Here is a 26,877-nt window from a genome sequence, read left to right on the forward strand (position 1 = left end):
TTAAAATGCCCAAGAGAAACCAGTACCCAAGATTCAGCTCTCAATTACCCTTGTCTGGGAAGCCCTCCAGCTGCCCTCACCCCAGGGCAGAGTCACTGATTCCCACTTGGGATTTCTCCAGCTCCTGCCTTACCTCTGACCCTTCCTTGATCCCAAGTTGATGACATTATCTGTGTCCAACCTAGTCTCCTCAATGACTGGGAACTTCTCAGCCCCAAACATGAGCTGAGATTTCTGAGTACAGAAAGCAGGGAGTCTTTTTGTGTGTGGATATTTGGAGGAAATTTAGAGGCAGCAGTCCCTGAAGATCCCTTGTGGCCCCTCCCAGCCTCTCCAGACCCTGAAGACAGATCTTCTAGGCTGGCATCCTGAAGAGACCCTAGGGAGAAGCCAGCAGGAAAGGCTACAGCAGAAATAAGCAGACAGTATCTGTTCTAGGAGGTCCAATCCCACCCCGGCCTATGGGTACCACTGATAGCATCAAGAAGCAGAGATTCTTCTGCCCTTCCCTACTGGCCACTTCATGGAAAAAGGCAGGCCAGGCTGAGAGAGACCTGGAGGGAATGGTAGGAAGGAAGAACCCTACAGTTGTGGAAAGCATTGCCCAGCCTGGGGATGGAGGTCAGTCGGGGAGAAGGTCGTTAGGGAAGAGCTCCATCTTGGGAGGCTGCCTGAGGTCTTCTCAGTTTGTCTATCTGAGTCTTTAGCTCTCACCCAACGCAGGTGCCCTTTGCAGTTTGTGGGTCGGTGGTTCTCAGACTCAAGTCTTTGGAGTATTTACATTTCTGGTTAACTCCAGCTGTTTTTGTAACAGAGATATTCTGAGTGTGATGTGAAGACTTCTGGGGGTCCCTGACAACTTTTCTGCGGGTCCACGAGATCCTTATTCTATGAGTGAGAATGTTTTTCATCATCTACTTCAACTAAAACAACATGTTTTAGACTGAATGAAGAAGCAGACACTGCCATCAAATTGTCTCCTACAAGGCAGATATTAAGTGTATTGAAAAAAATGGGCAACAAAGCCACTCTTCTCACTCTTAAGTTTTTCTGAAAATGTTGCTTAACTAAAAAATGTTACTAGCATGTGCTAGTTTTATTAGTGTTCTTCTAAATGTACTAATAATTAAATATTTTTAATTCTTGGTTTTAATTTCTAACATAGTAAAAATTGTTACAATCCACTCAAACAAAAACCCTTTAGGGGCCTCAGTAATTTTTTAGTGTAAAGATATCCTGCAACCAAAATGCTTGAGAGGTTTCTGTATAGCTGGTGTTGCTACTGGGAGTTTTATCTTAATTTTAACTTAAATTGTATACTTTGATGATTATTAGATATAATATTATGAGAAAGATCATGAATCTTTGAAAGTTGATCTTTCTTTATGTAGCCTTGTGATCTCTTATTGTTCTAACATGTTACATCTTTATTCTTTTATCTTTTCTAGATAGATGCTCAAGTCTTCCCTTCCAATCCTTATGTATCATCTTTTTTCCCTTGTAGCATCCCTCATGACATTCAGTTCCATGTTAAAGAACAGCAGAGACAGTAAGTATGCTTGGCTTGTTCTTGATCCTAAAATAATGCATCTAGTTTCCCCATTAGTATACTACTTGCTGGCTTTATGGTGCATTTTCTTTTCTTAAACTTATTTTTATGGCAATTCAGTTGCATTACTATGTTATTATATCTTCTGCTGTACAGCAAAGTGAATCAGCTATATGTGTACATATGAAAAAGTGAAAGTGTTAGTTGCTTGGCCATGTCCAACTCTTCGTGACCCCATGGACCATAGCCTGCCAGGCTCCTCTGTCCATGGAATTCTCCAAGCAAGAATACTGGAGTGGTTGGCCATTCTCTTCTCCAGGGGATCTTCTAGACCCAGGTAGTGCAACTGGGTCTCTTGCATTGCAGGTGGATTCTTTACCATCTAAGCTATCAAGAAGATCCCTGTATACAAATATCCTCTCTTTTTTGGACTTTATAGTATATATTCTTAATCTAGCTATGAAAGTCACCTTCCCACATGGTCAAAGAGTTTTTTTTTTTTTATTGTGAATAAAAGTTGAATATTAGAACATTATTCCTGCCTTATTTGGAATAATAATAAATATATGATTTTTCTTTTATAGCTTATTCATGTAGTGAATCACATGATAGATTTTCTGATGTTGAACCATCCTTGTCATTAATAGGATAAATCAAAGCTACATGATCATAATATATTATTTTTACTACCATGAGATTTTACTGGGTTATATCCTACTATGAATTTTTAAATCTGCATGAGTAGATAAAATGAGCTCATAATTTTCTTCTCTTACAAATATTCTTACCTGGTTTTAGAATCAAGATTGCATTAACCTGATGCAAAGAGCTGGGCAATTTCATGTATTTTTCTGTTTGTTGAAGTACATGCATATGATGCTCACCCACGGTTCCTTAAAAGTTTAGAGAGCTTACTTGCAAACCCAATTGGGGAAATGATTTTAGGGAGGAAAGCTTTTTAACTAACTAAAACTTTAAAAAAATATTTATGTACCTGGGACCCCTAATTTTTCTTGTGCCAGTTTTGGAATTTTACATTCTTTTAAGAGTTCATTCATTTCATCTAGAGTTTCATATTTTTTGACATACTGTTTTACTATTTTTATTAACTTCCAATATTCATTATATTTACTTCCTAATTTTAATTTCATGTTTTGTTGTTAGTATCTTCTCTTTCTGTCTCTCTATCTTATTAATCTTTACCAATAACCTAATTTGACTTTATTTAAGCACACTTTTTCCCTGGATAAAATTTCTTAATAAAATATCTAAATTTGTATATTTAACCCCAATATTACTTTACCCTAAAACTTTGATATTTGATGTTTAAACTAGTCAATTAGAAATATTTCTGAATTGATTTTATGATTTACTTTTGAAAGAAAAGGTTATAATGAGAACCCAGTGGCCAAACTATGTCTTAAGCACTTGATACACATAAGCGTTTAATCTCAGTTTATCTTTATCACAAGACTGAATAGTAAGAAGTATTATGATTTCACCCATTTTACCGATGAAGATGGTGAGACCCAGATAAATTAAGGACATTTAAAATAGTATACAGCTCTTAAATTTCCATTTGATCTACATCAGAGCCTGTGCTTTAACCATTGTTGATTCTGTCTCTGATCTCCCCAGATGCAGCATCCTCATCTGCTCAGAACTACAGCACAGTGTCTGAGTTCATCCTCATCGGCTTCTCCAACTTCCCTCAGCAGCTCCTGCCCACCTTCTTCCTGCTGTACCTGCTGATGTACCTGTTCACGCTGCTGGGCAACCTGCTCATCATGGGCACCATCTGGAGGAAGCGCAGCCTCCACACCCCCATGTACCTCTTCCTGTGTGCCCTCTCCATCTCCGAGATCCTGTTCACTGTTGCGGTCACCCCTCGCATGCTGGCGGACATGCTCTCCACCCACCGCTCCATCACCTTTGTGGCCTGTGCCTGCCAGATGTTCTTCTCCTTCACGTTTGGCTTCACCCACTCCTTCCTGCTCATGATCATGGGCTACGACCGCTATGTGGCCATCTGCCACCCCCTGCGCTACAACGTGCTCATGAGCACCCGTGACTGTGCCCGTCTTGTGTCCTGTTGCTGGGCTGGTGGCTCGGTCATGGGGATGGTACTGACATTGATCATTTTCCACCTCACCTTTTGCGGGTCTAATGAGATTCACCATTTTGGCTGTCACGTGTTTGCCCTCTTGAAGCTGGCCTGTGGGAAGGGGACAGCCTCTGTCTCCATGGGTGTGATACTGGTCTGTGTCACGGCCCTGATGGGCTGCTTATTCCTCATCGTCCTCTCCTATGTCTTCATCGTGGCTGCCATCCTGAGGATCCCCTCTGCTGAGGGCCGACACAAGACCTTCTCCACCTGTGTCTCCCACCTCACCATAGTGGTCGTGCACTACGGTTTTGCCTCCATCATCTACCTCAAGCCCAAAGGCCCCCATTCTATGGAGAGTAACACTCTGCTGGCCACCACCTACACAGTCTTCACCCCCTTCCTTAGCCCCATCATATTCAGTCTCAGGAATAAGGAGCTGAAGATCGCCATTCAGAGAAGCTTCCACAGAAAATTCTCTTCTCTAGGCTTCTAATGACCAGTTGGGTGTTGGAGAAATATGAACAAAGGGCTGGTATAATAATGTCTATCTCCTTAGAAGTCTTGTAAGGATGTAGGTTGGTGAGCATACCCACACTTCATAGAGTTTGATACATACTGGCTATTTGTTTCACCTCAATTTTTTTGTCTCCCTCTTGCATAAACTTGAGCCATCATGATCTCTTTTTTATACCTCACGTGATAAAATCTGTTTCATCATCTATGCCTTAGAATTGTAATCTATCTGTAAGCAGACAGGGAGCATCAGATGGGTGTGGGGGCACTGATGCAGGTGGATTGTCTTGAATGGGCAAGCTAGACAAGATTTTCATATAAAATAAAAATAAAAAGATTAATGTGAAGCTGATAATATTGGGTCAGCCAAAATGGTCATAAGAAGTTACAGAAAACCTAAAGGAGCATTTTGGCCAGCCCAGTAAGTGCCACCCAAACACTAAGCAGTTTTATGTATGAAGCACTGTGTCCAATGTCTTTTTTAAATTTTTTTTTCTTGGAGGTGGACCATTTAAAAACTCTTTATTCAATTTGTTACAATGTTACTTCTATTTTATGTTTTGATTTTATGGCTGCAAGATGTGTGGGATCTTAGCCCCCTGACCAGGGTTGAAACCCACAGCCCCTGCACCGGAAAGGCAAAGTCTTAACCAGTGGGCCACCAGTGTCAGTCACTCAGTCATGTCTGAATCTTTATGACTCCATGGACTGTAGCCCTCAGGCTCCTCTGTCCATGGGATTCTCTAGGCAAGAATACTGGAGTGAGTTGCCATTCCCTTCTTCAGGAGATCTTCCTGACCCAGGGATGGAACCCTGGTCTCCTGAATGGCAGGCGGATTCTTTCCCATCTGAGCCACCAGAGAAGTCCCCTCCAATGTCTTTTAATTGTCATCATCTTAGTTACAACACATGTAAAACCAGAAAACTATTTGTTTCCAAGATAATGGTTTGCTATTTACATTTCCATACTATCTCTGGAATGGATAGACCCAACAGAGGTTTTCTGTCTTGAGCTGAGCTGAGTGAAGTAGGTCAGAATGCGGGTGGAAAGGAAAAGAGAATGAACTAGTGAATGGGAATCTTTTAAATTCATCTGTAAAATACATTGGATAAATAGGAAATGGGGGACTTCCCTGGTGGTCCAGTGGCGAAGAATCCACCTGCCAACACAGGAGACATGGGTGTCATCCCCGGTCTGAAAAGATTGCACATGTCATGAGGCAACTGAGCCCTTGGACCAGTTACTGAGCCTGCGATCTAGTGATGTGGGCCACAACCACCGAAGCCCACGCACCTAGAGCCTGTGCTCCGTGATGAGGGAAGCCACCTCAGTGAGAAGCCCAGGCCCCACAGTAAAGAGCAGCCCCCACTCACCGCAACTAGCAAAAGTCTGCAAGCAGCCGTGATGACCCAGTGCAGGCCATAAATTTTTTTTTTTTTTTTTGAAAATAGGAAATGGGGTCAAATCTGGGAAAGAGAGAGAGAATGAAACTGTTGGTAACAGGTCTAATTGCATATGAGGAAGAAGAAAGAGAGGAAATGTAAGGGATTTAGAAAGGGAACTAGAGAGGAAGAGGGAGTGAAATAAGAGAGAAAGAGAGTGAATGAGAGGAGGGAGAGAGAGAAAGGAGGGGAAAAGAAAAAAGAACAGAAGGGTCAGTTCTTAAGTAAGAACCGAAAATGTGTTAAAAGGATGTTTCTAGCTGACATATTATGAAAATTCTTTTTCCCCTTTCCTGCACATACATTAAGTAAAATATTAATTTCTCATGAAATTGATTGTGTATAAGTTGTTTCTCTTTGGGGTGTATGTTCAAGGGTAAAGTGCTATCTCAAAAAGGTACAGATGTCTGAGGCTAATTTTGGATAATCCCATTATGTAGATGAGAAATGTGGGTGGAGGTCACACAACTGGTAAAGACTTATGGGGGGAACCTCACTGGTAGGCCAGTGGTATAGTCCTCCTTCCAATGCAGGGACGTGGGTTCAATCCTTGGTTAGGGAACTAAGATCCCACATGCTCTGGGGCAAGTAAGCCCATGCACCACAGCTAGGGAGCCTGCATGCTGCAATGAAGACCAAACACAGCCAAAATAAAGGTAGGGGGTGGGGGAGTGCCAGACGGATTCATGGGGAAGTTTAGATCTATCTGATTCCCATGCTGATGTTTGAGAATGATATGACTGAGGAATCAGGAAGGAGGCCTTCCATGGGATGTAAAGTTTTAACTTGCAGTGAGACCAGACCTCAAGTTGGAGACAGAAGAGATTTTAAAACAATCATCTTAAGAATATCTATCATATATGAGTGCTTGCAGTTTGCCATACATTGTGGTAGGATTTCATATGCATTAGTTTCTCAAACTCACAAAATAAATCCATATATACCTGTATTTATGGGCTTCCCTGATGGCTCAGGAGGTAAAGAATCTGCCTACAATGCAGGAGATGCAGGTTGGATCCCTGGGTCAGGAAGATCCCCTGGAGGAGGAAATGGCAACCCATTCTAATACTCTTACCTGAAAAATAAATCCCACAGACAGAGGAGCCTGGCAAGCTACTCTGTGAGGTTGCAAAGAATTGAGCACGATTGAGTGACTGACGCATGCACGCATATGTTACACCCACATCTATTATTACCCATATTTTTGAGTGGAGGAAAATGAGAATCTGATTGATTGAGCTATTTGTTCAAGCCACGGGCTTCCTTCCCAGGTGGCTCAGTAAAGAATCTTCCTGCAATATAGGAGACCTGGGTTGTTCGATCCCTGGGTCAGGAAGATCCCCTGGAGAAGGAACTAGCAACCCATTCCTGTACTCTTGCATAGGAAATCCCATGGGCAGAGGAGCCTGGTGGGCTACAGTCCATGGGGTCACAAAGAGTTGGACACCACTTTTAGCAATTAAACAACAACTACAGCATAGAGTTGAGCCTGCAAAAAATGAGTGACCTCTATTCAGCCACCTTATAAGCAAGAGGTAGCTCTTACTTGACTCTCTATCAGCTGCTTGCTCCTTAAGTGGAAAAAATAGAATTCATTAAATTGGAGCTAGGGCTCAGAGGCATTCATTTCTTTGGGTTATGAGGAGGAGAGGCCAGTCTGTTCCAGAAAGGAATGAAAACCTAGATTGGAAAAAAGAGACCAACTTTAGCAGACATCAATGACATGAGGCCAAAGCTTAAAATATGCTGCTCTCAGGCGGTTAGGAAGAAACACCAGATATGAGGGGCCCAGGGAGACAAGTCTTAAGTTTAATGAAACAGGTTATATGCTTTTTGTGTTTGGTTTTATTAGCAGGTGTATTAATATAAAAAGAGTGTTGTGTTTAAATACGAAGTTGCTTGAGCTAAAAATAATTTTGACTCCTTTTATAAAGTCAGGCTCCTGGGTTGTATTGAAAGATTTGTGTTAGTTCATTAGCAATATTTGGAAACATCCTCTGTCTCTACTATAAATTGTGAAGAAGTCCCAAATGGTAAGGACTGCCTCTTTTGAAAATGTTATGTACAATGGATGATTAAGTGGCTAGCACAAGCCCCAGGGTATAGCCAGCGCTCCATGACTGATCACAAATCTGGAGACATCTTAGAACACACGGATCATCCTGGGAAATGGGTAAGAATCAGACTATGTGAATATGAGAGAATTGACAGCATAAGTGACTTCTGAATTATATCCAAGAAGGGCCAGTGTGCTTCCCTGGGATCACTAAAGAAGAAAATCAACTCATTCTAGTTTGACTAATGTCATTGCATTCTGAAATTTAATAAACTGTATTTTTACTCCTTTACTGTATTTTGTATTACTTGCTTTACAAATCTATTAATTTTTACGTGGTATTAATTTAATTTACCAACAAAAAACATCCAAAGAAGTTGAACTTAGTGAATGTACATAGAATTAAGAGTCATACTCTAGACCCCAAGGGCTGGATCAGAGCAAGAAGATTTAGACAGGTTGATGAAAGTGCAGAGTTGTAGCCCATCTTTATTTAAAATGCTGATACTCTGTTCGTTGTGAATTTTTTGCATTAATTTTGATTTTTTAAAATATTGCATGAAATGTGATTTTTCTTGGTCACTGAATTGTGTGATGGTCCCTTAAATTTAGTTGTCAAGGGGATTTGCTTGCACCTAGTCCTAATCCTACTAGACTTCCCCTTGTGTGTGTGCTAAGTCACTTCAGTCGTGTCTGACTCTTTGAGACCCCGTGGACTGTAGCCTGCCAGGCTCCTCTGTCAATGGGATTTCCCAGGCAAGAATATGGAAGTAGGCCATTTCCTCCTCCAGGGGATGTTTCCAGCTCTGGAACTGAACCATGTCTCCTGCATTGGCAGGTGGATTCTTTACCACTGAGCCACCTGGGAAGCACTTTTTAAGTAAATACTGCAGAGTTTATCATCCTTGGCACTGCTGACATCTGAAGCTGGCTCATCTTTGCAGTGGGGTCTATTCTCTATGAGAGATGGACTATTTCCTGCCATATCAGTAAACAAGGAGGTCACAGTCATTGGCAATTGCAGCCCTCCAATGTAAGTTGGTGAGCCCTAAAGACATTTTGGAAGGAGAAAAATACCTTCTGGCAGCCATCAGACTATACCCATTCCCTACAGTGAGCCCTGTAGGAACTCATATGTAAAGATGTGAGAGCTGGGTCACAAAGAAGGCTGAGTGCTGAAGAACTAACGCTTTCTAGTTGTGATGCTGGAGAAGACTCTTGAGAGTCCCTTGGACAGAAAGAGGATCAAACCAGTCAATCCTAAAAGAAATCAACCCTGAATAATCATTGGAAGGACTGATGCTAAAGCTGAAGCTCTAGTACTTTGGCCACCTGACACAAATAGCCAACTCATTGGAAAATACCCTGATGCTGGGAAAGATTGAGAGCAGGAGAAGAATGGGGAGACAGAGGATGAGATATTTGGATGGCATCACCAACCCAATGGACATGAGTTTGAGCAGACTCTGGCAGATAGTAAAAGACAAGAAAGCCTGGTGTGCTGCAGTTCATGGGGTCACAAAGAGTCAGACACGACTTAGTCACTGAAAAACAACAACAGTGAGCCCCAAGGACGTTCAGGAATGTGAAAAACACAGGAAACTGGCCCGGGATAGGTGAGGTGCCTATGAAGGGAAAGATTTCAGTGAGCCCAGATTCTTGTATCTTCCCACACACAGAAAAGCCCTGAATTCCTTTACTTGGGATATTTGGTTTTCTTTAATTAACAATAATCTTTTGATGTTCAGACTACCTGCCCTTGTTAACAAAACTTCTATATAACCTATATAACCTGTTTCCTCCCCTCACCTCCACTGAGTCATTTGCTCAAGGCCACTTGAGATGCTGCCTCCTGGGCTTCATTCAATTCAATTCAGTCACTCAGTTGTGACCGAATCTTTGTGACTCCATGGACGGCAACACGCCAGGCTTCCCTGTCCATGACCAACTCCCGGAGCTTTCTCAAACTCATGTCCATCCAGTCAGTAATGCCATCCAACCATCTCATCCTTTATAATCCCCTTCTCCTCCTGCCTTCAATCTTTCCCAGCATCAGGGTCTTTTCCAATGAGTCAGTTCTTCACATCAGGTGGCCAAAGTATTGGAGTTTCAGCTTCAGCATCAGCCCTTCTAATGAATATTCACAACTGATTTCCTTTAGGATGGACTGGTTGGACCTCCTTACAGTCCAAGGGAATCTCAAGAGTTTTCTCCAGCACCACAATTCAAAAGCATCTATTCTTCGGCACTCAGCTTTCTTTATAGTCCCACTCTCACATCCATACATAACTACTGGAAAAACCATAGCTTTGACTAGATGGACCTTTGTCAGTAAAGTAATCTCTCTGCTTTTTAATATGTTGTCTAGGTCTGTCATAGCTTTTCTTCCAAGGAGCAAGCGTCTTCCACCAAATAAAACCTAAGTCTCAACTTTTAGTTTGTGACTATTTTTTATCCCTGGCCTTGACCCACTGGACATTATAGCACATCTCCCCCTCCTCCAGTTGTAACAATCAAAAATGTCTCCAAAAAGTCCCAAGTGTCCTTTGAAGGGGTCAACTAGTGAGAGCTGTTGGAGTACAGGAATGAAGGACAACCTGGCTGATGCTCCCAAGCTGCAGAGTCACACTCCTTTTGATGGCCCTTAGCACCTGGTCTGGGCTTCCCTGGTGACTCAGAGAGTAAAGAATCTGCCTGCAATGCAGGAGACCAGCGTTTGGTCCCTGGGTCAGGAAGATTCCCTGGAAGAAGAAATGGTTGGGAAGATCCCTTGGAAAAGGGAAGGGCAACCCACTCCAGTATCCTTGTCTGGAGAATTCCACAGACAGAGGAGTCTGGCTGGCTGCAGTCCATGGGCTCGCAGAGTCAAACACGACTGAGTGACTAACACACTAACTAACACTAGAACCTAGTCCATGTCTTGGTGAGAGCGCTGACATTTCTCTGTGTGTCTTGCCACTAAGCACCATGGAAACTCTTCAAAGAGAGAGACTAGCAACAGATCTGTACTCTCAAAACTAGCACAAGAGTTGAGACAAAGAAGGCCATAGGTAACTATTAAATAGCTCTTTGAAAGCTGGCATTTACTGGGTCCTTACTGCGTGCCAATTGCGATCAGTTGCCCTACATAGAGGATGTTATTTAACTCTCTGAGCCATCCCAAGAGGTGCATGTGTGTGTGTTAAGTAGCTTCCATCATGTCTCAATCTGCAACCCTATGGACACCAGCCCACCAGGCTCCTCTGTCCATGGGATTCTCCAGGCAAGAATACTGGAGTGGGTTGCCATTCCCTCCTCCAGGGGATCTTCCTGACCCAGGGATTGAACCCTGGTCTCCAGTATTGCAAGCAGATTCTTTACCACACAGCAACTCTATTATTTCAACTTTTCTCTAAGTGTGAAGGTTGCATGAGTGCTTCAGTCATGTGCCACTCTTTGCACTCCCATGGACTGTAGCCCTCCATGCTCCTGTGCCCGTGGACTTTTCCAGACAAGGATACTGGAGGTGGTTGCCATTTCCTTCTTCAGGGCATCTTCTCAACCCAGGGGTCAAACCCACGTCTCTTGCATCTCTGTTGGCAGACAAATTCTTTACCATTAATGCCACCCGGGAAGCCCATTCTAAGAGGTGGATCCATCATATTGCAGGAAAGTGATGTGTAAAGGGTTGGATGGAAAGACAAACATTGGAAGCCTAAGGTGAGTGACCTTGGATGAGTCATATGACCATTCTGAGCCTCAGTCTCCCCTCTATCAGATGGAGTGGGTATGAGTTTATCTGCCCTGATCCCTCTTTGTGAGCCTCATTCGCATATGTAATGAGGTAACACATGTGAAGAATAACAGGAAACCTGCCGTATATTCTGCAAAGGAGGCTGCTCAGGGTTCCCCAGTTTTGACTGCACTTGTTTCCACATCCTCACACTTCATGTTAACATGAGAGGTTTTTACTGCTCACCTTACAAAGAAGGACTGAATTCAACTTTAGGACAAATGAGGTATAGTTTACTATTCAACTTAAACGTGTGTGAGCTTAGTCACGCAGTCACATCCAACTTTGTGCAACCCTGGGGACTACAGGCTGCCAGGCTCCTCTAAGGGATTCTCCAGGGAAGAATACTGGAGTGGGTTGTCATGCCCACCTCCAGTTGGGCCCTCCTCCTACCCAACCCAGGTCTCCCACATTGCAGGCGGATTCTTTACTGTCTGAGCCACCAGGGAAGACCAAGAATACTGAAGTGAGTAGCCTATCCCTTCTCCAGGGGATCTTCCCAACTCAGGAGTCAAACCAGGGTCTCCTGCATTGCAGGCGGATTTTTACCAGCTGAGCTACCAGGGAAGCCCATCAACCTAAACATAAATACACATATTTTCTTTTCCTTTAACTTTGGCTACTTTGTCTAATCAATTCCTTGTGTTTTTTAATTATACTTTTTGCTGTGTATAACAGAATCACCATAACTAGTGTTCATTAAGTATTATAAAGAGTTATTTTTAAATAAATGCATACATCAAACTCCCACTGGCTATCTATTTTACATATGGTAATGTACATGTTTCAATGCCATTCTCTCAAACCATCCCACCCTCTCCTCCCACTTATCCACAAGTCTGTTCTTTATGCCTGTGTCCCCTTCACTGCCCTGAACATAGGATCATTGGTACCATCTTTCTAGATTCCATATATATGCATTAATATATGATATTTGTCAATCTCTTTCTAACTTACTTCACTCTGTATAAAAGGCTCTAGGTTCATCCACCTCATTAGGACTGACTCAAATGCATTCTTTTTATAGCAAAGTAATATTCCATTGTGTATATGTAGCACAACTTTCTTATTCATTGGATGGGGGGTGGAGATGGGAGCCCCTGGTGTTCAGGAGGGAAGGGACACATGTATGCCTATGGCTGATTCATGTTGATGTATGGCAAAAGCCATCACAATATTGTAAAAAATTTTCATCCAATAAAATAAATTAAAACAAAAAAGCATAAATTCATATTTGGAAATCATTTAAATACATCAAGGAAGCTTTTTAAAAATTGAGAGGCATTATGTAACAATCTAAATGGGAAAATAGCTTCAGAAAAAATTGGTACATGTGTATGTATAACTGAATCCCTTTGCTGCACATCAGAAATGAATACAACATTGTTAACAAACTACACTGCAAAAGAAATTGAGATATAATTAATGTATAACATTGTGTAAGTTTAAGGTATACAGTGTGCTGATTTGATCTATTTATATATCGCAATATGGTTACCACTTCTCACGGAAATTAAACGAATAGTCTTGTTTAGGCTTCAGAGACAAAGCAGAGCAGGCTTCTGACCTTGCTTCTAACCTGCCTGGACACTGCCCTGACTGGGAGTGATGGTGATGATGTTGAGTCTGCTGTGAGTGCAAGACTTTCAGCACCCTAGATAAGATGAGGGAGAAATCTTGAGGTTGTTGAGCCCTTGGAGGGGGCCTGGCCAACCAAGCCCTAGGCTTGGCAACTTCACAAGTTTTACACAACAAAACAAACAGCATTAACATGAAACCAGAACCTTAATTTGGTCACAGATTGATGATAATATCCATTTCTGACTACCCTGGGATTATAAGCAGGAAACCACCCCACACCACCACCACCACAACTGCAGTCTTGGAAATCTCACCCAAGGAGCAGACACGCTGCCTGGACCCTTTCCCAGCTGGGATTCCAAATGTGCTGTGACACAGGGCTTCCCAGCGCTATTTAAGTCTGGATGTTGGTCAGAACCCAATTTGGTGATTCTCTGGTCTTTCTGTTTCTCTTTTCGAAAGTTAGCAAGATAATTCTCTAAGAAATATTTATATTATTTATTTGTATATGAGAGTGGCTTATTTTATTAACAAATCCTTTGAACCTGAGACGAAAGTGAAGCCTTTCAGCAAAACACTGTAGTGTTTGCTAATAACGCCTCTACTGTATCACATAATTGTCTCTTTTTGTGTGTGTAGTGGGAATAGTGTTTCAACAACTCTGAAGTTTATAATAATATTACTGCCTATAACCACTATGCTGTAATAAGCACTATCTTGTTCACCTACCGGTTGTTACCAATCCAGGTTCTTGGACTCATTGAATTGAAATTCATTCAGTCACGTCTGACTCTTTTGTGACCCCATGGAATTCCAGGCCAGAATACTGGAATGGGTAGCCTTTCCCTTCTTCAGGGGATCTTCCCAACCCAGGGATCAAACTCAGGTCTCCTGCATTGCAGGCGGATTCTTTACCAGCTGAGCCACAAAGGAAACCCAAGAATACTGGAGTGGGTCATCAGAAACTGAGAAGAGGTCAGACAAAAAATTCAAGCAAGGCTTTACTGGGACTCATGCTGCAGCATTACTCAGTCATAAAAAGGAACAAAATTGAGTCATTTGTAAAGACTTGATTGGAGCGAGAGTCTAGCACACAGAGCGAAGTAAGTCAGAAAGAAAAACCTTGCATATTAATACATATATGTAGACTCCAGGAAAATGGTACAGATGACCCTATTTGCGGGGCAGGAATAGAGAAGCAGATGTAGAGAACGGATGAGCAGACATGGAGGTGGGAAGGATGTTCCTGGTGTTCAGTCGCTAAGTCGTGTCCAACTCTTTGTGACCCTATGGACTGCAGCACACCAAGCCCCTCTGTCTTCCACTGTCTCCTGGAGTTTCCTCAAATTGATGTCCATTGAGTCAGTGATGCAATCCAACCATCTCATCCTCTGCTATCCCCTTCTCCTTTTGCCTTCAATCCTTCCCAGCATGAGAGTATTTTTCAGTGAGTCAGCTCTTCACATCACGTGGTGAAAGTATTGGAGCTTCAAGCTTCAGCATCATTCCTTCCAATGAATATTCAGGATTGATTTCCTGTAGGATTGACTGGTTTCATCTCCTTGCTGTCCAAGGGACTCTCAAGAATCACCTTAAATCCCCCTTAGTGTAAATGGGGATATTTAAACTGATGTGACCACGAGACACACCTTCATTTTGGGCTCTGCACTCACTACCCCTGGTGGCTGTGCCACTTCACACTCTTTCCACGGCAGGCAATTTCTCACGATGGGACTTTTTCCCTTGAACTAATTATACAGACTTCTCTGTCTCTCTGCAGCTGCTTGAGATTCACACTTGAAACATGGAGATTTCCTCAACTTTTTCTGAATCTGCACATTGGTGGTGGGTTGATGCTCAGTCATCAAGTCCAACCCTTTGCAACCCTCCATCGACTATAGCCTGCCAGGCTCCTCTGTCCATGAAATTTTCCAGGCTAGAATGCTGGAGTGGTTGCCATTTCCTCCTCCAGGGGATCTTCCCCACCTAGGGATCCATCGAACCTGAGTTTCCTGTGTCTCCTGCATTGTGGGCGGATTCTTTACCACTAGCGCCACCTGAATATTATCATTGCTAACTGCAACTGCACAGATCACCAACGCTGAAATTTAGAGTGCTCTGCTGCAATCTGGTTTAGTCTGCCGTAGTCTCAAAATATTTGTGATGTAGCTACCTGTTGCTGCCTACAAGAAGGTGGAGACCTGACATCTTCCATTTCTCTTGGCACTATGGGTTTATGGTGATGGGAGTAATTACACCACCCTGCTTTCTCACAGGAGAAGAACAAATTCCAAGTTAATGGTACCTGACAAAGTGCTCTGCAACAGATAAGAAATCAATGAATCTGACTTTCTGTGTATTATCATCTCATACATCTTTCCACCCTGCATATATGCATGACACTGTTTAACCATTTTTGCAAACACATAGATATAGCCTACAAATGTCCTTGTAAACCATAAAGCATCAGACAAACACAGGTTACTACATGCTTACAGGTGCCATCTCTGATGGTAGCATCAGATAATCCAATTTAGTCAGTTCCAAGAAATTCCTCCCAGATCATCTCATTTTTTTTTTCTGGCTAGAGCTTGCTGAGGAAGGTCTTCTTCACGGCTTCCTTCAGCTCCTTGTTCCTGAGACTGAAGACGATGGGGCTCAGGAAGGGAGTGAGGACCGTGTAGGTGATGCCCATCAGCGTGTCTCCTTCCAGAGACTGGGGACCCTTGGGCTTGAGGTAGATGACAGAGGCAAAGCCGTAGTGCACGACCACCACCGTGAGGTGGGACGCACACGTGGAGAAGGCTTTGTGCCAGCCCTCGGCTGAAGGGATCCTCAAGATGGCGGCCACGATGAAGGCGTAAGACAAGAGGATGAGGAGACCACAGCCCAGCAGGGCGGCGATACACACCAGGCCCACGCCCATGGCCACGGTAGAGACGTTGTCCCCACAGGCCAACTTGAAGAGAGGCAGCACATGGCAGCCAAAATAGCGAATCTCATTAGACCCACAGAAAGTGAGTTGGAAAATGGAAGATGTCACCACTAGCCCAACAACTAAGCCTCCAGCCCAGGACCAGGCCACCAGGCAGGCGCAGCCCCGGGGGCTCATGAGCACGTTGTAGCGCAGGGGGTGGCAGATGGCCACGTAGCGGTCGTAGCCCATGACAGTGAGCAGGAAGGAGTGGGTGAAGCCGGGCGTGAAGGAGAAGAACATCTGGCTGGCACAGGCCCTGAAGGAGATGGAGCGGTCGGTGGAGAGCAGGTCGGCCAGCATGCGCGGGATGATGGCGAAGGTGTAGAGGACCTCGGAGGTGGAGAGGGTGCACAGGAAGAGGTACATGGGGGTGTGGAGGCCGCGCTCGCTCCAGACGGTGGCCATGATGAGCAGGTTCCCCAGCAGCGTGAACAGGTACATCAGCAGGAAGAGCAGGAAGAACATCAGCTGAAGGTGGGGGAAGGTGGAGAAGCCAATGAGGATGAATTCAGTCACTGCTGAGAAGTTGGCTTCCTGCATGGAGACTGTACCTGAAGTAACATGTGATGTGGAGAGGTCAGCTACTGGATGGAGGGAGGTTGTCAGCTTCCATCACTCCTGGCTCTGCCCCAGGGGCTGCTCCTGATAAATGACAAATGACATTGGCTGAGTTCCTACTCTGGGCCTCCTACAGTTTAATCTTCTCATCAGTGTAGTGGGGGAGGTGCTGTTTTGATCATTCTCTTGAGTATCTTGAGACTACCCATTGAGAAAATTGGAAACAGTCTAAGAAACTTGTTTATGGTAAAGCTTTCAAAATGGCAGAACCCGTGACTGGCTGTCCCCAAAGTTGCTACCTTTCTATCCCCAATGGCACCCCACTCCAGTACTCTTGCCTGGAAAATCCCATGGACGGAGGAGCCTGATAAGCTGCAGTCCATGGGATCGCTGAGTCAGATACGACTAAGCAACTTCACTTTCAAGCACTGGAGAAGGAAATGGCAACCTCCTCCAGTACTCTTGCCTGGAGAATCCCAGGGACGGGGGAGCCTGGTGCGCTTCCGTCTATGGGGTCGCACAGAGTCGCACACGACTGAAGCGACTTAGCAGCAGCAGCAGCAGCAGTTTGCCTCCAAAAATCAAAATGTTCCTTCACCAGAGCTTCCTTCCCCTGCTGCTCTGCCCTTCTGCTCCCTTCTGATAAATCCTGTTCTTCCCAGAGCTTCAGACACCACAGGATCCCTACCACATGGCTACAACACTTGGGACCAGTGAGCTTCTTTAACTTAACATGCACCAATCAGATTCTTCCTCCGGAGTTATCCGTGCAAGGCACCTGAGGCAAGACACTGTGTAGAAATAATGTTCTTGTTGTTTTCCTGATTCCATGAGGACCATGTATGTGTTCTGAGGCAATGCAACATAGTCATCTGACAAACGGATGAGAGAGTCGGTTGATAGACTTCAAATCCCTGCTCTACCCACACTGTGTGAAACTGAGCAATTTCCTCACCTATTTGCACCTCCATTTCTCTCCATCTGTCTCAAAGAGCTATTATGAGAGTTAAATGAATTATTCTTGAACTGTGATCTGGAAAACAATAGGAGCTATCTATATTAAATGAGAAAATGTACCTGGTCTGTGCTCAGTAAAACTTCAGTTTAATGAGCTTTCAATGTCTCTTTATAAATAACTTGCTTGTTTTTACATGATCTTTTAAAATTAGGAATGTCAAGTTTAAAAGGCAGTAAACCACTAATCTACTTTATGTGTCTATAGATTTGCCTGCTCTAGGCAAGTCATCTAAATGCAAGCATACATTATGTGGGCTTTGGGATCTGGTGTCTTTTACTCACCATGTTGTTTTAGAGATTCATCCATGTTGCAGCATGTATGAAAACTTCATTCTTTTTTAAGGCCAAATAATATCCCTTTATGGATAAACATGGAGAAGGGCATGGCAACCCACTCCAGTATTCTTGCCTGGAGAATCCCATAGACAGAAGAACCTGGCGGTCTACAGTGCATGGGGTCACAAAGAGTCAGACACGACTGAAGTGACGTAACATGCATGCACGCATGGATAAACAAGATTTTTTCTGCCCATTCGCCCACTGATGGGCATTTAGATTGCTTTCATTTTTGCAGTCTTGTAAATAGTGTTGCTTTGAACCTTTATGTAGGAGTTTAAAACATACCAGTGGTTGCCAGGGGCTGCAGGAAGGGCAGAATGGAAAGTGACTGCTAATGGATATGGAGTTTCCTTTGTGGGTGCTGAGAAGATTCTGAAACTAGTTACAGGAGGTGGTTGCACAATACTGTCAATGTACTAGATACCACTGAATTGTATGCTATAAAATGGAGACATGGTAAGTTTTATGTTATGTGTATTTTACCAAAATGAAGAAGGGAAAATGCAATGAATGCTCTATTCAATGGGCTCATGTCCTAGATGAAACCCTGACGGTCTGAGAGCAACCCAAACTGGGGGAACCAGACACTTGGGTGAATGGAGGCTGCATTCTCCCAAACATCCCTGGTTTCCAGGGTTTCTCAGCCTCCCTTCCTTGGAGTCCTTTGCATCTTCCCCTCAATTTTGGGTCAGCACCTGCTGTATGCCCCCAGGATGGTAGCTGTAACAGTCCCACTCAGTCCTGATACTCTGAGATCACAGAATGGGTGGGTCAAGGTCAATGATTAGAAACAAGAGCCTCCAATCAGAGACTGAATGGATGAGACTGGGATCATGTGGGCTGTGCTCTCAACTTTCTGAAGCTCTCCAACAGCTAGTGCAAGATTTCTCAATATTTGGTGCCAGATCACCCATTGCTTTGGGGGGGCTCTCCTGTGCACTATGAGGTGTTTAGCAGCATCCCTGACCTCCACCAGCTGGATGCCAGTAGCCCCGCTCAGGAGTGACAACCAAAATTATCTCCAGACATTGCCAGTGTTCCCATGGGGAAGCAGGCAAAGTCATCCCAAGTTGAGAACCAATGATCTAGAGAGCACAGTTGTAATTCCTTAACCACTCTTTCTGCCAAAATGAGGTTCTTCTCCTTCTCCAACTGACCAACACCTGTTCATTTTTAAGACTCAGCTTAAGTGTCACCTTCTCTGCATAGCCTTCCTGGGCATCTCTTTCCAAAACAGATCTAGTCATTCATTCCTGGGTGCTTCCAAAACAACTCCTGAGTGAATCGTAAAATCCTTGCTTCTAACTTTTTCATGGCCATCATTATAATGTGTTGTCTTAGAGATTCAAGTGTCTCTGGCACTGGATTTTGAGTTATTGCTGAGACTAGCTACTCTTTATGGGATGTTGGCACCTGTGCTCATGTGTGTCTTATTAAACCATTATCCTAATACTATGAGGCACCTGCTTTGATCCCTGTTTTACAGAAGTGGTTCAGTTGGTAAAGAATCTGCCTGCAATGCAGGAGACCCAGGTTCAGTCCCTGGGTCGGGAAGATCCCCTGGAGAAGGAAATGACAACCCACTCCAGTATTCTTGCCTGGAGAATTCCATGGACAGAGGAGCCTGGCAGGTTATAGTCCATGGGATTGCAAAGAGTCAGACACAACTGTGTGACTAACTTTCACTTCACAGAAGTGGCAGCTGTATCCACAGAGGATACATAGCTTTGCCAAGGGACCAGGGCTCCTGAGTGGGGGAGCCTGGATCTGAGCCGACATCTGAATGACCCCAAAACCTGTCTTCTGCTCACTTCTCCATTATACTTATCACTTACTGGTGGCTGCTAATGAATGTTAGAGCTACTCCCCAGGACCGGGGAGTATTTAGCTTCACCGTACCAGACCATCCACAGACTCCCTCTGTTTATTAATTAAGATCCATAGTCATAAAGGTAGAAAGAGAGGAACTATAAGAAGAGAAGAGCTCACCACATCCTGGGGAGGTGGCCCACGACTTAATATACACCTTCTGGGATGGCAGGGATACAGAACACAGCTAAGATGGTTTCTCTTCATTCTTGGAAGCTGTATAGACAGTAGAGATTGGTGGTTGTCAGGGACTCAGGAGGAGAGAGGAAGGAATGAAACTCCAGTTCCATTAGGTGGAACTCCATTTTTTTTAAGCTGATGAAACAATTCTGTATGATACTATGGTGAATATGACGTTTCCCCTTTGTCAAAACTCACAGGCTGAACAGCACCAAGAGTGAACCCTAAGGTAAACTGTGGGCTTTGGTTATTAATAATGTGTCACTACTGGTTCAGCAACTGTAACCCAGTCACTTACTAATGCCGGATGTTAGCAACAGGGGAAACGGAGTTCAGGGGGAGTGAGGGTATGTGGAAATCCTCTGCACCATCTGCTCAATGTTCTGTGAACCTAAAACTGCTCCGAGAAGTAAAGTCTCTTAATTTTTTAAAGCAAAACAAAAGCCTTAGGACCCTGAAGGGTTTGAGTTCAGGATGGCAGAGAGGTGGACTGACATCTCTTGGCATTGATCCACTAGGAAAACACTTAGGGGCTCCTCGGCAATTAAACTGAAGAGCCCCAGAGAAGGAGTGTGACCCGGCACTTAAAAGAACTCACAGAGGGGCCAGTCCCCCCTCAGAACTCAGAGGTCAAACCCACCTGTGCACAAACCCTGTCTACATGTACCACTGCAGCAGGGTTTTCCAACTTAGCATCAGGAACATGAGGGGCTGATCATTCTCCATGGTTGGGGGCTGCCCTGGGCATTAGAAGATGTTGAGCAGCATCCCTGTCACTCTCTAGATACCAGTAGCATCTCCAGCTGTGACAATCAGAGGCATCTCAGGCATTGCACAGGGTCCTCTGGGGAGGAGAACCGCCCCTGGTGGAGAACCACAGGCTAGGTCTGTGTTACATCCCACTTGCCTTACCTGTCTGCCCCCCATCCTGGCTCTCTCTGCTCACAAAGCTGTTTGTGTTCCCCTCTCTGCATCCCCTCCTTCCCATCTCAGCCACCTGCTGCCTCCCTTTATCCTCCCTATTTTCATCCTTGACTCCTTACCATCACAGCACCTGTCCACCCTGGTGCCTCCCTAATACTTTACAATCACAGGGGGTGGCAGGATCTTAAATCAGTTTGTCTCTTTTCTCTGCCTCCCTGCAATCAATTCACCATTGGCTTTTGGCCAGAACAGAGAGGGGAGAGTGGGTAAAAGTCAGACGAGTGTTTTGGGTAGAGTGGTGTATCTTATCACAGCACCTCTGTTTCCTCACCTGTCCTGCAAAGCAATCGTCACATTACTTTGAAGCCAAGAAGTGGAGCCCTGACTTCACTTTCCACCCAACAGATTTAAATTACACAAAGGGTTTTGTAAGCAGTGTACCTTCTCTGAGTTTGTGATTGCTGGTTCCTCAGGTCTCTCCTGGTCAAATGGGAGGGAGGGAAGGTGACTCACTTGGGACTCCAAGCTCTGCACCTGCTTCTGTCTCACTCCAGCTGGAGGCTCTGGTTTGCTGTTCTCCTGCAGGCAAAGGCTGTATGAGCGAGGGCTGCAAGGCAAGGAAACTGCCACCCTGAGTAGTCAGGTGGGGGGTTTACTGAGCCTCACCTCCATTATTTATGCTGCCTCTGCTCCCTGCCTGCTGCCATCTCCCCCTGTGGTCCCACTGTCCCTTCATCTGCCCTCTGGTACAGAGATGCTGGGACCCCTGGAGACCCTGGGAGTCATCAGGCAACCTCAGGGAGACTGTCTTCACTTTCCCTCCCTCCCTGCCTGTCAAGGGTGGGTCAATTACCTTAGCATCTCAGCGGCTTGAGCAGAGTCTAATGCTCTACAAATCTGGGATCTGTAGCCCTGGCTCCTGGCTTTGGCAGGAGAGCAGTTCTGACCTCACCTACTGGGGCTGAGGGAGCTTCCGTGTGTGCCTTTCTACTCTATTTCTCCTCCATTCATATCATGTGCCCAATTCAGTGTCCTTTAAAATTTTTTTAAATCAATAAACAAATATCTTTCTTCTTCTTATGACTGAGATGCTACAAATAAGAAGTCATGCAATGGCCAGCCATGCGGTCACAATGATGACTATGATGGGCATCTTTACAGACCTTTGTGTGCGTGAGACATTAGAACAAACACAAACCCATAAAATAAGAGTACTGTCATGATTTTATTTATTTTTAAGCTCTTTTTGGCTTTGTTTTATTTTCAAGGTGAAATTCACATAACTTAAAATTACCTGCTTTAAGGAGAACAATTTGATGGCGTGTAGTGCATGCTCAGTGCTATTTAACCATCATCTCTGTCTAGTTCTAGAATATTTTCATCACCCCCCAAATGGAAGACACTATCCCATTAGCAGTCCTCCTCTCCCCAGCCCCCGGCAACCACTTATCTGCTCTCTGTCCCTGTGGATCTGCCTGATCTGAACATCTCATATAAACAGCATCATACAATATAGGGGTCTGGCTTTTTCACTCAGCATAATATTTTTGAGAGTCATCTGTCATGTAGCATGCATCGGTGCTTCATTCTTTTTAATAACAGAATAATGAATTTCCTTGGTGGTCCAGTGTTTAAGAATTCACCTTGCAAAGCAGGGGACACGGGTGTGATCTGGGAAGGTTCACATGCTGAGAGACAGCTAAGTCTGGGTGTCACAACTACTAAGCCTGCATTCTGGAGCCTGTGAGCTGCAACTGAAGCCCCTGTGCCCTAGGGCCCAAGCTCTACAACAAGAGAAGCCACAGCAATGAAAAGCCCATCCACTGCAACTGGAGAGTAGCCCCTACTCGCCACAGCTACAGAAAGACCACATACCACAGTGAACACCCAGTACAGCCAAGAATAAACAAAAACAACTCCTTAGACCACAGTGCAGTTCTAGGAAAATTTATGGTAAAATCAATGGAGAGGGCTGGAGCCAAAGTCCTCAGAAATCCACTGAGTTCAGACTTTGGCCTCAGTGTGAATGCAGTGGTGATTTCAGGAGGTAAATCATTTACTTTCTCCATAATTGTAGACCTAAGAATTGCATTCTCAGGGCACATCACATACATTCACATAAGCAGGACCAAATCAATACTTTGAAAACTTCCTCGTCAATTTGGTCTCATCAGTCTAACTACATGGTGTTCTCAGCTTGGAGAATGAATGCACCGTTTTTCCTTTCTCTTATTTGTTTGGAAATGCGGTTGATTCTCCTCATTCATGGTGTGTGTGTGCATGCTAAGTCACTTCAGTTGTGTCCAAGTCTTTGCAACCTTATGGACTCTAACCCTCCAGGCTCCTCTGTCCATGGGATTCTCCAGGCAAGAATATTGGAGAGGGTTGCCATGCCCTCTTCCAGGGGATCTTCCTGACCCAGGGATTGAACCCATGTGTTTTACGTCTCCCGCATTGGCAGACAGATTATTTCCACAGTAGGTATGTCAGGAAGCAACAGTTAGAACTGGACATGGAACGACAGACTGGTTCCAAATAGGGAAAAGAGTACGTCAAGGCTGTGTATTGTCACCCTGCTTATTTAACTTCTATGCAGAGTACATCATGAGAAATGCTGGACTGGAGGAAACACAAGCTGGAATCAAGATTGCCAAGAGAAATATCAATAACCTCAGATATGCAGATGACACCACCCTTGTGGCAGAAAGTGAAGAGGAACTAAAATCCTCTTGATGAAAGTGAAAGAGGAGAGTGAAAAAGTTGGCTTAAAGCTCAACATTCAGAAAATGAAGATCATGGCATCTGGTCCCATCACTTTATGGGAAATAGATGGGGAAACACTGGAAACAGTGTCAGACTTTATTTTGGGGGCTCCAAAATCACTGCAGATGGTGACTGCAGCCATGAAATTAAAAGACGCTTACTCCTTGGAAGAAAAGTTATGACCAACCTAGATAGTATATTCAAAAGCAGAGACATTACTTTGCCAACAAAGGTCCATCTAGTCAAGGCTATGGGTTTTCCAATGGTCATGTATGGATGTGAAAGTTGGACTGTGAAGAAGGCTGAACGCTGAAGAATTGATGCTTTTGAACTGTGTTGTTGGAGAAGACTCTTGAGAGTCCCTTGGACTGCAAGGAGATCCAACCAGTCCATTCTGAAGGAGATCAGCCCTGGGTGTTCATTGGAAGGAATGATGCTGAAGCTGAAACTCCAGTACTTTGGCCACCTCATGTGAAGAGTTGACTCACTGGAAAAGACTCTGATGCTGGGAGGGATTGAGGGTAGGAGGAGAAGGGGACGACAGAGGATGAGATGGCTGGATGGCATCACTGACTCGATGGACGTGAGTCTGAGTGAACTCCAGGAGTTGGTGATGGACAGGGAGGCCTGACGTGCTACGATTCATGGGGTCACAAAGAGTCAGACACGACTGAGAGACTGAACTGAACTGAACTGAACTGATGTTCTATAAAATGACCGCAAACCCTGAGTAGATGAATACTTAGCCAAAGCTCTCAGGGGGAAAACAGGATTGGGTTCCAGTGAGCCTCTGATTACAACATTTTTGCCAATGGATCAACACATAATTTGTATCATATCTGTTTCTGTTTAAAAGTACTTTATTTAATGAACTTGTTTACAAAACAAAAACAGACTCACAGGCTTAAAGAATGAACTTATGGCTGCCGAGGGGAAGGATAGGGAGAAGGGTGTTTGGGGTCGACATGTGCACGCTGCTATATTTAAAATGTATAACCAACAAGATCCTACTGTATAGCATGGGGAACTCTGCTCAATGTTTTGTGGCAGTTACATGGATGTGGATTAGAGGAGAGAGTTTGGAGGAGAATGGATACATACACACATATGTCTGAGTCACTTCACTGTCCTTCTGAAACTGTCACAACGTTGTTAATCGGCTATGAGTGCTAAGTTACTTCGGTCATGTCCAACTCTGCAACCCTATGGACTGTAGCCTACCAGGCTCCTCTCTTGTGTATCCTGCATTGGCAAGTGAGTTCTTCACCACTAGCACCACCTGGAAAGCCTACAGTTGGGTAAAATCACAAATCTAACACAAAGTCTATTTTATAATGAAGTGTTGAATATTTCATGTAATTTATTAAATACTGTTCTGAAAGTGAAAAATAGAATGGCTTTATAGGTACAGAACGGATGTACATGTATCAATTGGTTACACAAATTCACAAATACTGAATCAGTGAATATTTTGCAAATCTACTATTATCATAGATTCACAGGATGTTATAAAATCAATACAGTATTGTAAGGTAAAATAAAGTAAAAATAAAAATTAAAAAAAAAAAAAACAAAGATGTGAGGTCCAGTGTATCTTTCCTTCAACTTCTCCTAAAGCTTACATCTTACAAAGTGATAGTCAACTGACACTGGTATTGAATACCATGCATGTAATTATATGTCATATGGTGAGTAGATTCATGAGTACACACCATTTTACTTTTTCATATTTTGGATCTCAAATTTTTAACTCTTTTAAAACAATGTTAAGGTGTGCAATGTGATGATTTAACATACATTATGAAATGACAACCAACAACCAAGATAATTCAAACATCACAGCGTTCACCTCACATAGTTAGCTTTCTGTATGGCAAGAATATTTAAGTATAAAATTCAAGTATAAAATACACTACTGAAATATATTGCAAGAATATAACACACTAAAGTTAATACAGTGACTGTAGACACACTGTTGGGCACTTACTCGTCTTATAACTGAAAGTTTGTAGCCTTTGACTAACATCACTATTCAACACACACACACACAAACACACACACACACACACACACACACGCACAGAATCATTTTAAGAATAGAACAGTTGAGTAGTTCTTAAGGCAGTGTCTCTTTCTATTGACTATATCACATCCAGAGATAAAATTGCCCTCTATCTCCATATTTTCCTCCTCCTTCCTTCCTTCTCTCCTAACCTACACACAGCTGTCAGTCATCTTTAAAAAGAAATATCCTTCAATATCAAATCTCTCTTCAAGATGATAAGGAGTCATAAAATGGAAACTACTCTGCTTTATTACTAGTAGCTTTTCCCATGAAACCAGATATGTTAGAATCAATGGAAAGTTATATAAAGCATGAACATATTAGATGCTCCATATGCAGTGGCTGTCATCATTGGAGGCCAGAACTTCATTATCTGGGCTTCCCTGATAGCTCAGTTGGTAAAGAATCAACCTGCAATGCAGGAGACCCTGGTTTGATTCCTGAGTCAGGAAGATCCACTGGAGAAGGGATAGGCTACCCACTCCAGTATTCTTGGGCTTCCCTAGTGGCTCAACTGGTAAAGAATCAACCTGCAATGCTGGAGACCTGGGTTGGATCCCTGGGTTAGGAAGATACCCTGGAGAAGGGAAAGGCTACCCACTCCAATATTCTTGCCTGGAGAATTCCATGGACTGTATAGTCCATAGGGTCGCAAAGAGTAGGATATGGCTGAGTGACTTTCACTTTCACTCCATCATCTGACCGCCACATGCAGCCCAGTGGACAGTGAAGGGCAGATACTCGCTGGTCAAGCCCATCTGGTTTCAGTTCTTGGTTCTACTCCCTTCTTCGAGCCTCACTGTTCTTGGTGAAACAGAATAACTAGGGTCCTCATCAGATGATACAGCTCTAATGACAGAAAGTGAAGAGGAACTAAAGAGCCTCTTCATGAGGGTGAAAGAAGAGAGTGAAAAAGCTGGCTTGAAACTCAATATTAAAAAAAACCAAGATCATGGCATCCAGTGCCATCACTTTATGGAAATAGAACGGGGGAAAGTGGAAGCAGTGGCAGATTTTATTTTCCTGGGCTCCAAAGTCACTGCGGATGGTGACTGCAGCCATGAAATTAAAAGACGCTTGCTCCTTGGAAGGAAAACTACGACAAACTGAGACAGCATATTAAAAAGCAGAGACATCATTTTGCCAACAAAGGTCCATATAGTC

At 43.8% G+C, this 26,877-nt stretch overlaps 2 protein-coding genes across 2 annotated transcripts; one reads left to right on the forward strand and one right to left on the reverse strand.

Moving 5' to 3' along the window:
• Positions 462 to 4,149, forward strand: LOC102180386 (olfactory receptor 10H4-like). Its single transcript, XM_018051701.1, has 2 exons — positions 462 to 621; positions 3,188 to 4,149. The coding sequence occupies exons 1-2, from the start codon at positions 462 to 464 to the stop codon at positions 4,147 to 4,149; spliced, it is 1,122 nt and encodes a 373-aa protein (XP_017907190.1).
• LOC102180116 (olfactory receptor 10H1-like) lies at positions 15,606 to 16,573 on the reverse strand. The gene has a single exon (XM_013964929.2). It carries the CDS (start codon positions 16,536 to 16,538, stop codon positions 15,606 to 15,608), a length of 933 nt encoding a protein of 310 aa, XP_013820383.2. The 5' UTR covers positions 16,539 to 16,573.

The sequence above is a fragment of the Capra hircus genome, chromosome 7 (genome assembly GCF_001704415.2).
Source record: "Capra hircus breed San Clemente chromosome 7, ASM170441v1, whole genome shotgun sequence".
Classification (NCBI taxonomy): domain Eukaryota; kingdom Metazoa; phylum Chordata; class Mammalia; order Artiodactyla; family Bovidae; genus Capra; species Capra hircus.

Coding starts and splice junctions, on each gene's coding strand:
- LOC102180386 (XM_018051701.1), top strand. CDS start 462: ATGGGTACCACTGATAGCATCAAGAAGCAGAGATTCTTCTGCCCTTCC. Junction 622..3,187: donor TGCCCAGCCTGGGGATGGAG/GTCAGTCGGGGA, acceptor TGATCTCCCCAG/ATGCAGCATCCTCATCTGCT.
- LOC102180116 (XM_013964929.2), bottom strand. CDS start 16,538: ATGCAGGAAGCCAACTTCTCAGCAGTGACTGAATTCATCCTCATTGGC.